At 41.0% G+C, this 17,202-nt stretch overlaps 1 protein-coding gene across 1 annotated transcript in view; it reads left to right on the top strand.

Moving 5' to 3' along the window:
• Positions 1-5,253: 5,253 nt before the first annotated feature.
• Col5a2 (collagen type V alpha 2 chain) overlaps positions 5,254-17,202 on the top strand; it is a 131,635-nt gene continuing 119,686 nt past the window's right edge. The window contains exon 1 of the mRNA XM_048456004.3: positions 5,254-5,742. Within this exon, the coding sequence (XP_048311961.3) occupies positions 5,649-5,742 (94 nt within the window). The 5' untranslated portion in view covers positions 5,254-5,648. The remainder of the gene's footprint in view (positions 5,743-17,202) is intronic.

The following is a 17,202-nucleotide window of genomic DNA, read 5'->3' as shown; positions in this document are numbered from 1 at the left end:
CTAGTAAAGAGGGTTGTTGATCACTTTGAAAATGTAATCCATAGTCTAGCACTAGTGTTGGGATCTTGATACAGAGGTATAATCCTGATTGGGTGTTAAAGAAGTAAATGCAAAAGAAGAGAGATTATGAGAAAACTCACTAAGAACTCTTAAAGATAAGCTATAGGGGCGGGAGAAATAGCTCAGTGGTTAAAGTAGTTGCTGCAAGAGAATGAGGACTTGATTTTGGATCCCAAGCTCCCAGGTAAAAATCAGACTTTATTATTGCCCCAGTGATGGAAGGTGGAGACAGGATTCCAGGGCCTGGGGATCAGTCACTCTAGTCCATTAGTGAACTTCAAGTAGATTAAGGGACCCTGTCCTAAGGTAGAAAGTGACAGAGGACGATGAAGATGTCTAGCATCACACATATGCACAAGCGTATGCAAACTCATTTATACAACACAGACGTGTGCACATACACCAGCACAGAAGATAAGATATGAGTAATTGGTAGGGGAACAGGCAACAGGAAATGTACTAAATAGAGGAAGAGATGCTATATTAGGGTCCTCTAGAGGAACAGAACTGATAGAAGAATGAATATATGTATGTGTGTGTGTGTATATATATGTGTGTGTGTATATATATATATATACACACACATACATATACATATTCACACACACACATATATATGGAGGAGGGGAGAAATGTTAGAATGGCTTATAGGTTGTGGTCTAGCAACTCCCATAATAGTTGTCTCATCGTAGAAGGGCCAAGAATCCAGTTTTTGTTCAGTCCCTGAGACTGGATGCTAGATGGCTCAGCAGTTCCATTCTGGGTCTAGAGTTCCGGAGAATTTCTGGAGAGCTTCTGGTCTTCAGTCTACGTCGGAACCTCACTGAAACTGGTCCTAACTCTAGCAAAGAGATGCCTTGGAAATGAACTAGATGAAGTTGTCAGCGGCAGTAAAGGCAATAGGAAAAAAGCAAAACCCTCCTTCACATCCTTTCATGTGGGTTATCACCAGAATGTGGGGCCGAATATGTGAACGAGTCTTCCCACCTTAAATAATGTAATCAAGAAAGTGTGAACCTGTGAGGACAGGCTCGCCCAAACTCTTTGGTTTTCACTCTAGATGGAGTCAATGTTGACATTGAGGATCAACCATCAAATTAGCAAAAGAGAGAAAGGCCCAAGTTGCTTGAGTTTGAGTCTATATGTGGTCATGTTGACATCAAAGATTAACCATCAGGTTAGCAAATGACAGAAAGGACATAATGTCCAAGTACAAATCGAAGGGAAGAGAAGAACGGAAAGGGACAGGTCATCTCTGAACGAATGCTAAGATGTATTCTTTCCCTGAGATTGAAACATGGTGTCAGGGAGGTCTTGGAAGAGCCAGGAAGCAGTGGTTACACCCACTTGCGTGTTAACCACCACACAACTAGAAGCTTACACGTACTAGTTAGGCAAACTTGATCAAGTAAACTCCTGTTAAGCAGAGTTTTTATATAGAGTTTGAAAACCAATAGTAAGATTTGAGGATTCCTATGAGATCTGCTAGAGATTCACTCAAGTACTTGCGGTGCTGGATTGCTGGCATGCCTCAGGAGAACTGAGCCTGAATCCTGACAGCCCTGCTCCAGCAGCAATGGCTAGAGCTCATTCTCTGCTTCTCTAAAGACTAAAAAATAACGACACTTAATTTCCCAGGAATTCAACTACATCTGTTAAACCGGTGCATCTGCTGACACCTGTGTCCATTCTAGAATTTTCCACACTGTCATGTGGGACCCAATGACAAACATGGAAGAAAAGTTCTAGCTGGAAAAAATTTTTTTACCATTCATGGCTTCGTGGCAACAGAGGGCAGAAGCTCATGGAAAACTGCAAGGCGGACACTGTTTCATCTTAGTTCTCAGGAAAACGTTCCTATGGTCTTATCTCAGACTTCTAGTGCAATGCAAAGAGATGGTAGATGCTTCGGGGGTCTGGGAGAGGGTTACATTGTGTTTTCAATTTCCCCTGTGAAGTTGTGTCCACACTTAAAATATCTGGCGTGGTTATCCCGCCAGATGAAGTGGTGAATGGAGGCTTGAAAGAAATCCTACACTGGCTCAGAACTGAGAGATAGTTATTTGTTTATTTAGGGGTATACTTACAAATCAGGATTCTCTGCTTGTACGGTGGATGTAGATCGAATCCAAACAATCCTAATGAACAATTGGTGAAAAGGAGCAAGGGGAAGGAGAAAAAAGGGCATACACAGAACCTGCGACTTCGTATATAGTAGAAGAGGCCACGCCCCAGTAGGCGGGTAATCACAAGCGGCAGGCCTTCCTACAGCAAATATCTATATCAATAATCACAGAATAACTGCTGCCACAGCAAGTGGACGATGACGGGAACAGACACCGAGGATGAGATTTGCTCACTCTGCTCCAGGTCCTGTAATATTACCTCATCATTTTTGAACTTTCAGCGTGGATGTAGTTTCTAAGAGTTGTCGATTCTCCACAAACATCTGTTATCTCAGCACTTCAGTGGAGATTGCAAGATACCCCCAAAGTTGAACCACTTTTGTTACCAGGATAATGTTCGTATCTAAAATGGTCTTATAGTAGAAGAAAACTGGTAATCTCAGGAAAGGCTACATGTTTCCTATATTTATTTATTTATTTCTCTATCTCTCCCATTGATTTAACAAGATCCCATTTAACAAGATTTTTTTCTTTTTCAGATTATAATATAACTGCGTCATTTTATCTCTTCCCTGTCTCCCTCCAATCCCTCTTATCTGCCCTTCCTTTTTCAAATTCATGGCCTATTTTTTTCATTAATTGTAGTTGCACGCAAATATGTGCACACAGAAAGACATATCTATTTCTGAGTGCATAAATGCCACCTGCCCAGCCTGTATCATGTTACTTGCCTGTGTGTTTCCAGGGATGATCATTTGGATTGGATAACCAATTGGTATGCTCCTCCATGGGGAAGGCTATTTCTCTCATGTTCAGCATTCCTTAATTGCCTGTAGTTATCTGTGCCAGACTGAGGTCTCCTGGTTTTTCCTCTGTCCACTTTGCCATGTCTACTGGTGTTGTCCTTGAACAGCTCATGGTTAGGCAGTCCGGCTGTGAGACTTTATGGGCGTAACTTCTGACATTATTAGTAGGAGATATAGCCTCACAGCAAACTCCTTGCTTCTTTGACTCTTTCCACCCGTCTTTCTCAGTGTTCTCTGAGTGTTAAGTTCACGAGTTGTTTTGTAGATGTGTCTGTTGCGACTTGGTTACACAACTCTACATTATAATTGGTTATGGTTTTCTGAAGTGGTCCCCATCTATTGCAAAAGGAAATTTCCTTGATGAAGGATTAAGAAGAGTATTGATACCCGGTTGGTGGTGGTGCATGCCTTTCATCCCAGCACTTGCGAGGCGGAGTCATGAGGATCTCTGTGAGTTTGAGGCCAGCCTGGTCTATAAGAGCTACTTTCAGGACAGACTCCAAAGTTATACAAAGAAACCCTGTCTCGAAAAACCAAAAATAAAACGTATTGACATCTTGACATCATGTTTTTTTCTCAGATATTGTTCAATGACTTAGATGTTGATTTTTGTTCTTTATTTAGTCCATTCATTAAGTGGGAGCAAGACAACAGGGAGACAGCTATGTAGGTAAGGGAAGTCACTGTGCAGAGATAGAAAGCTTCTCTTTGAACTTGTTCAGAGTCTGCCTGCACCTCTCAAACTGAAGCCTCCTGGATTTCTTTTATTAAGGAAATGAAATAGTAAATCAAGCCCATATCCCAATTCTAATTAGAGACTATTTCTTTTCCTTGAACTTATTTTGGGGCTAATACATTCCACACATAGTTATATATCTGGTTTGTATTTTTTGTTTCATGTAGACATAGTTTTTCATCACTTATATATGTTTCTTGTAGATGATAGATGTGGCCTTTGTTTCTAATGTGCCATTGTCTTAGGGTTTCTATTGCTATGAAGAGACACCATGACCACAGCAGCTTTCCTAAAGAAAGACATTTAATTGGCTGGATTAAAGTTCAGACATCTAGAACGTTATCAGCATGCTGGGACATGGCGCTGGAGACAGAGCAGAGAATTCCACATCTTTGATCAGCCAGCAACAGGAAATGAACCGAAACACTGGGCGTGGCTTGAGTATAAAGGAGACCTCAAAGCCTACTTCCACAGTGACACACTTCTTCTAACAAGGCCACACCTACTCCAACAAAGCCACACCTCCTTATAATGACCCTCCCTACGATCTTATAGGGAACAATTGCATTCAAACTATCAAAGCCATCCTCCCTTCAGAGCTCAGTGTGGTATGTGATCAGTGATAAAAAATTGTTAACATTTTAGTCATGCACATGATATGGGACAAACTCCTGATCCTTGGGAACTCTCGGTACCGAATATATTAGGCTGCTTTAAATGCACTGAAGGCATTTATACCTTGTCAAGCCTGAATAGGGCACAATGTTAATGGCTTTTGCTCTCAAGAGGAATGTGCATCTGGGATCACCGTGCCCCATGGAAAGCTGGTTTAGGGTTAATAACAGCACCCTCCACGTTTTTTTAGCTCTTTGCAATTTGGAACACAGTTAATAGCATATTACTCATTTTAGTGTCGCCAGACCCTGCGCCTTGGCCAGGGCAAAGTCCTTTTCCCAACAAGAAAATTGGAGTGCACAGAAGTAAGGGTTATGTATAGATTCACGAAATTGGCGAGTGGAGGATGTGATGCTGGAACCCACCCTTTCTGCGTCCAGAAGCCGACACAATCCTTAGTAGGCTTTTCTTTTTTCTAACATAATAAAATGTTCTGGGACAAGGAAAATGTATAGATATTGCTCCTTAAGAGATGTGGATATAACTTAATGCAGAGTATCTCAAGTTCATTTCGTAGTTGTTCTATCCTGCCTCTCTTCCTCAGAAACCCTCTGAGGGCATGAGGAAGGGAACAGAAGGAGAGCTGAGACAAGAGTTCTTCCTCTGCAGACAAAAGAAAGCGTTTAAAATGTGACCTTTAAAGGCTTCTGGTGGTGAAGATAATTCTGAATACCTAAAATAACAACAATCTCCCTAAAAGACTGGACATCCTCTCTAAAGCCTTTTTAGAGTCTCTGGAAAAGTCAGTGGGTGTGTGTCTGGGGGAAGGGTAGGGAGGGGAGGATCAGACTTCTTCTAATAGGCTTTCTTAAAAAAAGAAAGAAGAAAGAAACAGAAAACCACACACACACACACGCTCAACAGAAAGAAATAAAACTTTGTCTCTGTTTGGCTCCATGGGCACTTAAAATCTACAAGAAGGAGTAAAAACCCAAGTCGCAGAAGCGCGCGTTCTGATTTGGTTGTTTACCATCAATCAGGCGGTTGCTTGGCAGACACTGGATGGTTATGAGCCTGAACAAGCTGAAAGGGGCAGGAAAAGAAGTGGAGGCAGCATTCTTCCTATTTAAAGCTGCATCGCTTGAAAAAAGTTTTCGCAGACCGTGCCGGAGTTGGTGCTGAAACAGGCTGAGGCGGCCTGGGGGCTGGTGCTGAAAAAGAGCCCTCAGCGGAATTCATGGTGCTACAGTGACCTCAGTATCTACTCTTCGTTCCCCGGAGGACCCACATGTCTCAAATTTAGACATGATGGCACACTGGGTGGTAGCAAGACCTCTCCTCATTCTCACTGTTTTATTAGGGCACTGTGTCTCAATAAAAGCCCAGGAACAAGAGAATGGTGAGTTTGCCTTTTGCTTTGCTTATGGTGTTTATGGCTTGGTTTGGGAACTCGATGGAATGTTAAGCTTCAGGAAGAGCGTGAAGAGGAGACCGGGTTTGAAGTTTGAGACAGGGGCTGTGGCATTGCACCTGGGAAACAGCTTGACTCCGGAACTTCGGTGCCTGCCCTGGCAGAGTGGGCTTCTGCCGTCCGGGAAGAGCCAGAATCAGATCAGTCTTTTTGTCTGAATGGGGAGCGGGACGTCTAGAAGAGAAGAGTGCTTAAAACGGAGCCCCGAAGGCACGTTTAGTGAGAGGCGGCTGTGAGGGCTGGCGCTTTCTGAACAGGGAGAGCCCGCTGCAGAAACTGGGCAGGGTGGAGTCTTTCCTGTGTGAACTTCAGCAGCTTCGTGGAAAGTCTTTGTTTAGAAAAACCTCTGCGGCACTCTGATAGCTCGGAATTTTCTTTGTCTTTGCTCCTCATTCCTTTCTTCCCCCAGCCTCATCCTTCCCTGCGGACGTTTTCATCTGTGATCTTAAAATCGTGTTTGCTTACTGCGAGAGAGTCATGTTTATTTCTCCATGACAGAGGCTGATAGAAGCCAGATTTCTTAAAACTGCTGTGTTTTCCCACCCTGCTGACTTGGTTATCGGGACAGTGTGGTTCCCGGGGTGGGGGTTGGAGGGGGTTGGGGGAGGAATGCCTGAAGGTAGGAAATGCCTCATATATAACTAATTTTGCACAGAGTATTGATAAGGAATTCTCCTTAGATCCTTGCTTCCTTCCTTCTTCCCTCCCTCCCTCTGATCATTCCTTTTTCCCTTTCCTTCCTTTTAAGGCGTATTTTCCTTGGGCCATGCTGTTAAACAAAATGGCATGGCTGCTATAGAATATTATAAAAGACAAAACATCCAAAAACGAATGGCTCCATTGATTGTTAAATCCTTAACGTCTGAGGATGGAAACGCCCGATACAGACACATTCTCATTTGCAATAGGCCAGCATAGATCTGAGTCACTGCTACTACTGAATTCGATCTTTTAACTTAGCAAACATGTTAATCATGTCTGTTACTGTTTCTCTCATGTGTTTTCTCTACTCCCCCCCCCCCCACATTTGTTTTCTGCCTCCCTGGATTTTCCCTCTGAAAATGTTTAGAAACTGTTTTGGCAACTGTTGGTTCTAGAAAACTGTGAGGAGGGAAAAGAAGCCTCTGGAGGTTAGTTTCAAGTCTGTCAGAGTCCCGTAGAGGGGGCCCTTTTCTAGAATCTGGAAACTTTTCAAGCCAGTTTCTCTGTTCCGAAAAGTGAGGGACTTTATAAAAGGTGAATCTTACCATGTTTCTTCAGAATACCGCGAGAAGGATGTGTTGCTTGTCATCGTAGGGACAGAGGAGTTAGGCGAGAGGAGGACAAGCAGAGGCATTAGGAGAGCAGGGTTACCAGGGATCTGCTCACTCCCCTCCCCAGCCAGCCTGGCAACTTTAAAATGTCTGTAGGGAAGACATCATTCCCGACTTATCTTAAAGTTATATGCTGAGCTTTTGTGAAGTGTGGCAGCTATTGGACACGGGCATAAATGGAAGATGTAAGACACGAGAAAGCCTTGAACGGTAGGCCGTATGCTAAAGGCCTCTCCGATGCCATTCTGCTTATTCTGTAGGTGTTACTGAAAAATAAAGGGTTTATCCTTTCTCTAATGTTTATTTGTGGAAATTAAGAATATGAAGTTGGTTCAGAAAAGTTTTGCCTCGGAACGAAACTCTTTTGCCCCTAATGTCAATAAATAGCAAAGAAACTCAAACCCTGAAATGGAAAATAAATTCTCTTATAGACATTGTGGATAGTCATTCAGATAGATGTAATAAAAAAATCAATTGCAGAAAAGTATGTGCGTAAGTAAGTATGATATTTGTGACTCAGTGATGTAGTGTGTGCAGAGCCACCTAACTTAAACTCCACTCATTTTCTCTGCACGCTTGGGTATGCACTGCTGCTGTGTGGATACTTGTTATACTCCATTTCTCTTGTCTGAGGAGGAGTAAATGTTGGGAATGCATTAATACTAAAGAGAAGTCTAAGACTTGTATGTACAGAGCATATAGATTTCAATAGTTGTTCTGAGTAACATGGATGGTGGTATTTCCTTTGTGTTCTCTCCAATGTGTGCTATAGAAAGCTGGCATTGCATATATAAGACACACTTAGCCTTTTCTTTTGTTAGTATGAGGTATGGCTGCCTCCTTTTGGACTGGAATATGGAATGTAGGCACAGTGTCAGTCTGACAGGATCATGTGTGGATGCTAATATGAGTAGATAAAGTCTTAGACACTTCTGGCCAAAATAGAGTTGCCTATCAGGAAAGTTTAAACATTGGATTTTAAAAGTTTGTTAGAAACTAAGAGAAAGAGTTTGAGACTTAGGCTAACTTTCGTTGAAAGTATAGTGTAACCAAAATCAGAGCCAAGATGATAAAATCTGCTTTTTCAAGATCCACCTCCTCCCTCTGGTGTGTATGGTGTAGGGGGGTTTTGGAATGTTTCACATTTTTTTTTTTTGTAAGAGAAAAATACTAGGCCATTTACAGTAAAGTTTTATTTCCAAATCAAAATGTAACATCGAGGAAGCTATGCACAGGTTTGTTATTGGCCCTAGGCATGCTTAGTCTCAGGGAATAGTCTTCACTATGAATCATTTTATTCAACGTTGCAGGAGCGATGCAGTGAGAGGGCTCAGAAGGGAGCACGTACTGGGAAGGGAGCACGTACTGGGGACCTCGGCGCTGCCAGAAGCTAGGCTTGCCACATGAGTAGTGACGCAATAGTTTCGTGTCTAAGCAGGGGACGATGGGAGAACTGAAGGCACAGGCATTCCCACTTCAAACATTCCAAGTTAACATTTTTCAGAAAGCATTGCGTAAGTCAGATTTAATATGTCTAAGGGCCAAATTTGGCCCATGGACTAGAAATTGTCAATACCCATGCTACAACCCTACGCTGAAGCTTGATCCCAAGACAGCTTCAAACTACCAAGAGAAATAAAATGCACATATATTTTTTTAAACATTGGAGTCTTTTGAATTTTTTGTGACGTTATATCTGTGATTTATCTTGTAAGAGGCATTAGATGTGTGGCACTCAGCAGTGCTTGGATGACACTATTTCAAATGAGACCCAAAGAAACAGAGGATGAATATATCACTTAAGATATTCACATTCATAAAGCGTTCTACACTCACTATTATTTATTTTAGAGTGCTCCATGTATTAGAACACAATTTCAACCAAGATAAGTAAAACAGAATCTTTTTTTTTTTGTATTCAAAAGAAGCTCTCAAGCAGAGTGAAAAGCTGGTACTCTGAAAATAGCTGGGCACTCAAATTTTTTTCTCTCTCCATTCTTTGATCCCTAGTGCATGGTCTTTGATTTTCCAGCCCTTGGCAGCTGCTAGAGATCCGATCACTGCATGCAGTTTCCTAGACATTTAGATAGAGAATGAGAAGCTGTGAGTCTGCCCATCTTAAATGGAATCTTTCGTGTCTTCGAAACATGTAGGGTTATCTATGCGTGGCTGGAATTTAGTTATATGGTCACACAAAGATGCAAGAATGCGCAGAAAAATGTTGAGTTCTAGGTGAACCATGATGCTACAATGCTCTACTATCGAGGACAGCAGAAAGGATTGTCGCAGTGGACGAAATACTTAGGTGAAATGTGTGTGTGTGTGTGTGTGTGTGTGTGTGTGTGTATATGTGTGATCAATATATAATTATTATCTAAACCACAGTGATGTGTCACTCTGAATATTTCTCTCTCTGTGTATGGGAGTTTTGGGAATCCATTGTATTGACCAGTGTAGTGTGTGTTTCCCCCATGATTGAGTATTGCATAAAGAGTTAACCTACAGATCTTGTTATTGATACAGCTTTCAGGTCTTATTCTTTTAAAATATATCTAGTAAGATTGGATGTGGTGTGAGAATCGGATCTTTGGGGGTGACCTTGGTCACACTGGTGAAGCACTATATATATTATGTCTTTGGCCATCTTTCCTCTGGTATTGATAGTGCCTGTGACTTCCATGCACTGAAGTGTAAACTCTGGGACTTTGGTTTCTTAGTGATTCATTTTATTTGTAAGGCTGACTGAAGTTTGTGGGTAAACCATTATAAATTTGATGTCATTTGAGGAAAAGATAACACAAAACCTAATATCTGTATGGTGTTCGATGAATAATTCTGTTATATAGAAGGCTCGTGTAATTCTGATATATTTTCAGGTAAATGTGAGTTCATCTGTCAACCCTCCTATTCCTGCTTTTTACACACTGACACTATTATCTCAAGCCTGGAATCTATATTGTGAGCCTCCCAAACATGCGTTCAATGCAAGACAGTAGACTAAAGCAGGAAGAGTCAGTTATGTCTTGAGAAGGCATGACAGGGAGGCCGGAATTGTGCTAACCTGACTAAATAGTATGAAATCATTTTAAATACACAGTTCGCTTCATGTCAAGAATAAAACTCATGTTTTGGCCTCATGGAACACATGGTAGAGTTGAATGGGGACATTTTAATCTACTGTTTTAGACTCTGGGATTGCACCTTTGAGAAGTGTATGTTTACATATGAGAGATGCATCAATGGTAAAAGGAAAAGATTAGCATTGTTAGTAATTAATCTACCACATGAGTTTGGGTAGATTGTACAAGGTTAAAAAAATCCCAAATTTATCTTAGGGCTAATTAACATTTTAATATGTATTATTCTCAGCGATTTATTTCTGGAGACCTGGATATGCCATGAGATATTACCAATTTACTGTAAATTTGTGTTATTTAAATTTTCTTCCATGGGTGTGTACATGTTCATGTGTGTGTACTTAGATGTGGGGCAGACATGTGTGTGGAGGCCATACGCTGACAATTGATGTCTTCGTTTGCTCTCAATCTTACTTTAAATTTACTGTTAGTGTGTGTGCATGTGTGTGTGTGTGTGTGTGTGTGTGCGTGCGTGTGTGTGTGTGTATGTACCTTGTGGAGTCACTTGTATCCTTCTACTTTTATGTGGGTTCTGGGGATCAAATTAAGGTAGGCAGGATTTACCAGATGAGTTCTTGGTCTTCAATTTTATTTTTTATTTTGCAAAGATTGTCATTTTATTTTTATTTTGTGTGTCTTAGTATTTTGCCAGCATGTATGTGTATGCATGTGGTGCCCTCCAAAGCCAGGGTATCAGATTTGGAGGTGAAGTTATAGGTAGTATGAGGGACCATACAGACACTGAGAACCAAACATGGGTCCTCTGACAGAGTGACAAGAATTTTCATTTGCTGATTCGGCTCTCTCATTCCCTCAGTTTTGTTTTTGAGAAAGGGTCTTTCTCAAAAGGGTCAACTACTCCTTGCTATTGGGTCTTTCCTCCTAGCCTCTGAGCAGGTCCATCCATCTCCCAGAAATCATGTCTTCTTTCTGAGCCCAGCTGCTTTCAAGGGACAGTGGTCAATCAAGCTTTCTGACTCTGTGTCACATCCCTCTCTTGCCTCATTGCTTCCCTGCACTCTGACTTTGGAGTCTCCCTTACACGTAAGCTGGTGCAGTAAGTACCAGCATGCTTGATGACCCAATGGCCTCTTTCTCCTCAGTTTGTAAGAACTACCTTCTGGACTACTACCATTGATCACTCCAGAATTTCAATAATGCAGTTCTCTGAAGGCATTCCCTCACCTCCCCAACTTTGTTTTCTTGTTCACTCGTAGGATTCCTCTTTCTCTCTTACCTAGCCCTCTTCCCTACTTTACTGTTTCTGTCAGGATATTGCCTTTTGAGGTCATCAGGAAGCGTCCGCGGTTTCAAGGGATTTGCCTAGTGAGTGATGCTAACTCATAACTCTTTTGACAATCCCGAAATTTCACATGAACTCTGTAGTATATGTCTAGCCACTGAGAACTGTTTTGAGCTCCTGTATCTAAAACAATTCAGTTTTAGATACAGAAATTCAATCCAAACTCCTCTAGATCTCTATTCTCCAAGAATGGGCTATTTTCTTGCATGCCATTTACGTCAGTTAGTGGCAACTTCACTGCTTCATTCAGTTAGTAAATTTCCAACCAGTCACTACTTTTTCCATTTTATATACTAAATATCCCCCATATATAACTCTTACTCATCTTTATGACAAATTTCTTACTTCAAGTCCTCATCATCCATCTCTGGGTTACTGCAATGACAACTGAGTTCATCTTCTTGTCACTCTTGTAGCCATTTTCTATCAACAGAACTGTGATATATATCACATAAGTATATCCCCTTCTTGCCAGTGCAATTTAAAACAAAATGTAAGTCCATTTTTTTTTGCCTTCTAATTCTTCAATGGGAACACATAACTTGAAGAGATAGCAATGGTCATGCTTGTTAGCCTGCACACCTTCTTTTTTTCTTTTTTAATTAAGAATATTTTAGTACAATTTTTTTTCTCATTTTACATAGCTATCCCCATTCCTATCCCCTCCCCTCCTCCCACCCCATTCATATCCCTACCCCATCCCCCCATTCTCAGAAAGGGTAAGCCTTCCCATGAGTAGTCAATGAAGTCTGACTCTTCACTTCTAGGCAAGACCAAGGCCCTCCCCCATATCTACTTTGAGCAAGGAATCCCTCCAAAGAGAATATGCTAGATGATAGCAGTTCAAGCACTAGGGATAAATCCTGGTTTCACTGTCAGTGACCCCACAGGCTGTTCAAGTCTCACAACTGTCCCCCACATTGAGTAAGCCTAGTTTGATCCTATACAGAATCCCCCGCTATCAGTCCGGAGTCACTAGCTCTCACCAGTTCAAGTCAGTGTTTTTTGTGGGTTTCAAGATCATGGTCTTGACCCCTTTGCTCTTCCCTTTTGTCATTCTTTACCTCACAATAAAAAGTCACTTGTAGTTCTCATGTCCAATGTACTTATGCTTGTGCTTGGCCTTGTACATGTGTGTGTACACACTCACATGCATGCATACACACATATACACATATGCATGCACACACACACATACCTGTCTTCTTTTTCCAAACCTCTACTCTTCAGAGTGCACTGAGTTTTCAACTAAAAGTTCAACTAATTTTCTCAAAGTTGAACCCAGTGTTCCTCCTTTTCTATCTTACAGAACTTCCCTCACCTTTCTCTGCATGAGCCATATGTGAAGAATTGCGTCCCTTGTGTCTATTTTACTTGTTCCCGTAAGATGAATTGTTTATTTAGATCTTATATTTACCTTAGAATCTTCCAATTTGGCAATTGATTCTCCCTTGCCTACTGTACTATGCTTTATATATTCCATTGATTATTAATACTGTGTCTTTTTTTTAAAACTAAAGAATGTCAGGGTTATCCTACTGACTTTCAAAGCTACTAATCTCATTTTCTTTTTGTAAACAGCCATAATTGTGTTTATTTATGATTAATACTATGTGGCATCCTTCCTCAGGTCATTATAATTTTTAGATTAGATGGTTAGTCTGTAATGATTAACCTCTTCCATTTCTCTATATGTTCTCTAAGTGGTCAAGTGTATTGCTGCTAATTCACTGCTTGAGAAGTAGAGATTATACCATAAATTCATATCATGTTTTTTCCTTTTAGCAAATCTTTGAATTGTTTTGCACTCAGTCTTTCAGATAATGCCTTTTGCTTGTTCTTCATCTCTTTGGGAAGCTTCCTGAATTCTGATTAACACCTTTCTATAGAACCAGTAGGCACATGACAGTTATTTCATGCATATTCAGTAGTTGAATATTTTTGTAAAAATAAGAAAATATTGATATTCATTCAGTTGTGAATGAACTAAATTCAGGTTCATGGATTTTAAATTATATTTGCACAGTCTTGGACAATTTCTTAACATTCAGGAGAATCTTGCTTTCTTTATACATAAAGCTATAATAAGATAATTTACTTTATAATAATATAATTTACCTCAAATAGTTAATAGAATGACTCTCTGTCATTTGATTGTAGCTTGTTTTCAACTAATAATCACTTGCAAAATGATAGTTATTATTAGTATAGCGATGGTAATAACAACAAAAGTAACAAATGTCCATATTTCCATCCCATCAATTTTAGGCTTTCCTTCAATTTCCCACCCTATTTCCCTTCCAACTTCATGCTCTTTTCTTCTTTTTTTTTTTTTAAAATAAAGCAGACCGAGTCCAATGAGAGTTTCAGATATATGAATATGTATCCATCCAATGGAGCATGTCAGTATAACAGTGAACAATAATCCTAAAGAAAATTAACCTTTTTTTTCCACAGCAGCCGTCAACTGCCACTAGCTCCTCTAAAGGTTGGGCAGTCATAAGCCCCTCCTTCATCCTTGCCCATTAGCTCCTCTGATTGGTTCAGTACTCATAAGCCCCTCCTTCATCCTTGCCTATTTGCTCCTCTGATTGGTTCAGTACTCATAAGCCCCTCCTTCATCCTTGCCCATTAGCTCCTCTGATAGGGTTGGTACTCATAAACCCGTCCTTCATCTAAATTGGACTGCTGTCTGTCTTGATCTTGCGCAGCCTCCGTAAGTGCCGTGAGTTCATGAGAGTGAAAACCCTGTCATCTCCAGAAGACAGCTTTGCCCCAGTCGTCCCCAGCCTCTAACCTTTACAGTCTTACAGCTGAAGATGCTCCAATTATTCTCGGAATCTGCTATGTTTGTTAAAAGGGAAAATGATTGGAAATGTTTCAACTCTTTTATATATAATCAGGGCAAATTGCAATAGAACTCATCTAAGATGAACCAATGAACACACTCAGGGTTCCATTACAGATATTTGTGTTCAGATAAATGGAGGATGAAGATATGAAATTAAATTAGTGCAACATATGATATTTCCATACAACTAATATGTAAAGTGTACCTCTTACATTTGGTAAATATGCAGCTCTCCTGGGCTGCCTCATGTTCCTGCCTTCTGGTCTTTTGGTGGAATGTGCCAGAACTGTGATTCTCAGCCTTCCTAACACAGTGACCCTTTAATACAGTTCCTCATGTTGCGATGACCCCCAAGCAAAAGATTATGTTCTTCGCTACTTTGTAACTGCAATTTTGCTACTGTTATGAATTATAATGTAAATATCTGTGTTTTCTGATGGTTTTAGGAGACCCCTATAAAAGGAGCATCCAAACCACAAAGGGGTTCTGACTCCAGGTTGAGAACCACTATGCTAGAAGGAGGAGAAAGTCCAGTACTTAATCAAAAAAAAGAAATGAATTTTGAGATACATTACCTATCAATTTAGTTTCATTTTCCTAAAAAAGGAAACATATTTTTAACTTCCTCAGAATTTTGATGCTATATTTACATTTTGTCTTTCCAGGGTCTTATGTTGCAGCTTTGTGTGGCCACCACCTTCCCTTTTGTTTGTTTGTTTTGTTTTGATTTTTTTGAGACAGTTGCTTTACATAGGCCTGTCTGTCCTGGAACTCACTATGTAGACCAGATTGACCTTAAACTCACAGAGATCCACCTAGCTCTGTCTCCCCAGTGCTGGGATGAAAGGCACAGGCCTCCACACCCAGTTTTGGGTGCCTCCTCCTCCTCCTCCTCCTCCTCCTCCTCCTCCTCCTCCTCCTCCTCCTCCTCCTCCTCTTCCTCCTTCTCCTCCTCCTTCTTCGATTTTTATTGAGCTCTACATTTTTCTCTGCTGTTCTCCCTGCTCCCCCTTCCCCTTCAACCCTCTCCTAAGGTCCCCATGCTCCCAATTTACTCAGAAAATCTTGTTTTTTTTCTACTTCCCATGTAGTTAGATCTATGTATGTCTCTCTTGGTGCCATCTTCTTAATTGTCTTAAATTTTAGTTTGTATTTGAGACTCTCCCTTATAGTTTGGACCACCTACCAGCATTGCCTGCTATAGTATTTGCTTATGCTCTGCTCTGCAGGGCACTAACTTGATCCACATGCCCTCCTACTTATTGCTCTACTGTACGGACTGAGTAATTGTTTTTCCTCTAATGTGAGCTCCTTATATGGCAATTTGTACTTGAAACATTTCCCTCAATATTTTCGGGCCGTTAGAATGTGCTGACAAAGTGTCTCATTGTCTTGGCTAGACTCTGGAGCGCATCTCTGGAAGGTGATTTTCAGCTTGTCCTAGAAGTTCTCTCTTGTCAACAGATTTCCCATCAGAACATTGCCGTCACCTCAATTCTATTATAAAGGGAACCCGGAAATCTAAAGTTCTTCAGGATATAGTCCTATGGCTGTCATATCAGACATGCCCCAGGGGAACTGGTCCATGGAGTTGGGATTTGCTTCCTAATAAACAAATCGCTACAGGGACTTCCCAATGGGTTCTTCCGAGCTCCTCTTCTTCATCCCTCTCCCTGAACGGCCTTCCTTTTCCCGCTGTAAAGTGATTAAATGTTTTGATTTGTCTTTTCTCTCTAAGAAATCTCAACAGCAGCATTCAAGTCACCCTGGAAGGTCTTAAACTCTTAACGGTCCTGTGCAGTCAGCAGTGTGTGGGGATCAGGAGTGAGGGTTTAGAGAGTCTATGGCAAGAAGGGCCCTTGAGAGGGTGCAGTCAATCCCTGATAACTGAACTGAAAGACGATAAGATAAAAGGTTCCAGGTTCCATGATACATTTCCCTGCTTTATAACTGGACTTGGTTTTTTTTTTTCTGTGAACAACGAATATCTTCCCGTTAGAAGGTGAGAACTATCAAATTCATTACTTCTTCTTTATTTGTGTCTCGTCAGGAAGCTTTTCTCAAAACCAGTCATCTCTGAGGTCCTCTGTGTTGCTTGGCATCTCTTTTTCAGTGAGCCGAAAGTGACTAGGAGCAAGAAGCTGACCAAAAACCCCCAGCAATCTGCTGAGTGTTTATACGAAGGCTCCATCACCTCCCAGGCCTGTCTGCCTTCTGGTGTATTTTAAGACTCTCCTGGCACCGAGGGAAACATGCAGTTAACGAGATGAGAGCTTCAACTAAACAGGCTGCAACTTTCTGCCATTGAATGAATTGTTGAAATAATTTTAATGAAAAGCTTCTAACTTAAAACTGGACCGGGACACAGGAATTCTGCGTTCTAATTGCAGCTCTGTCATGGGTTCACTCAGTGATTTGGGGGAAGTGACTCAAATTCTCTGGGCCCCAGAGACTTTCTTCAAAGTATGTGGCATAGCATTGTTAAACTCCCAAGGCCTACAGAGTATTTATGTAAACTTTCTTCACCTAGGTCAGACTAATTTTGTATTTCTACAGAGTATATTATGTGCAGAGTTTGATCGTTGGGGCCATAATGCATATTTTCTGTGGATGATATATATGCGCTCTTTAAATTAGGGTTTAAAGTTTTGATCCAGAATTCTGGTTATTTCCTGGAGGCTGTAGCTCTGAGTTATAGATGCTAATTTTCCCCAACAACATAATATACATACTAACATGGCAGTTTATTTGTAGGATGGCAGCAGTGATCATATGAAACTGACA

Source organism: Myodes glareolus, chromosome 27 (genome assembly GCF_982192425.1).
Source record: "Myodes glareolus chromosome 27, mMyoGla1.1, whole genome shotgun sequence".
Classification (NCBI taxonomy): domain Eukaryota; kingdom Metazoa; phylum Chordata; class Mammalia; order Rodentia; family Cricetidae; genus Myodes; species Myodes glareolus.
The sequence above is the reverse complement of the archived record's forward strand: the minus strand, read 5'-3'. Positions and strand labels throughout refer to the sequence as shown.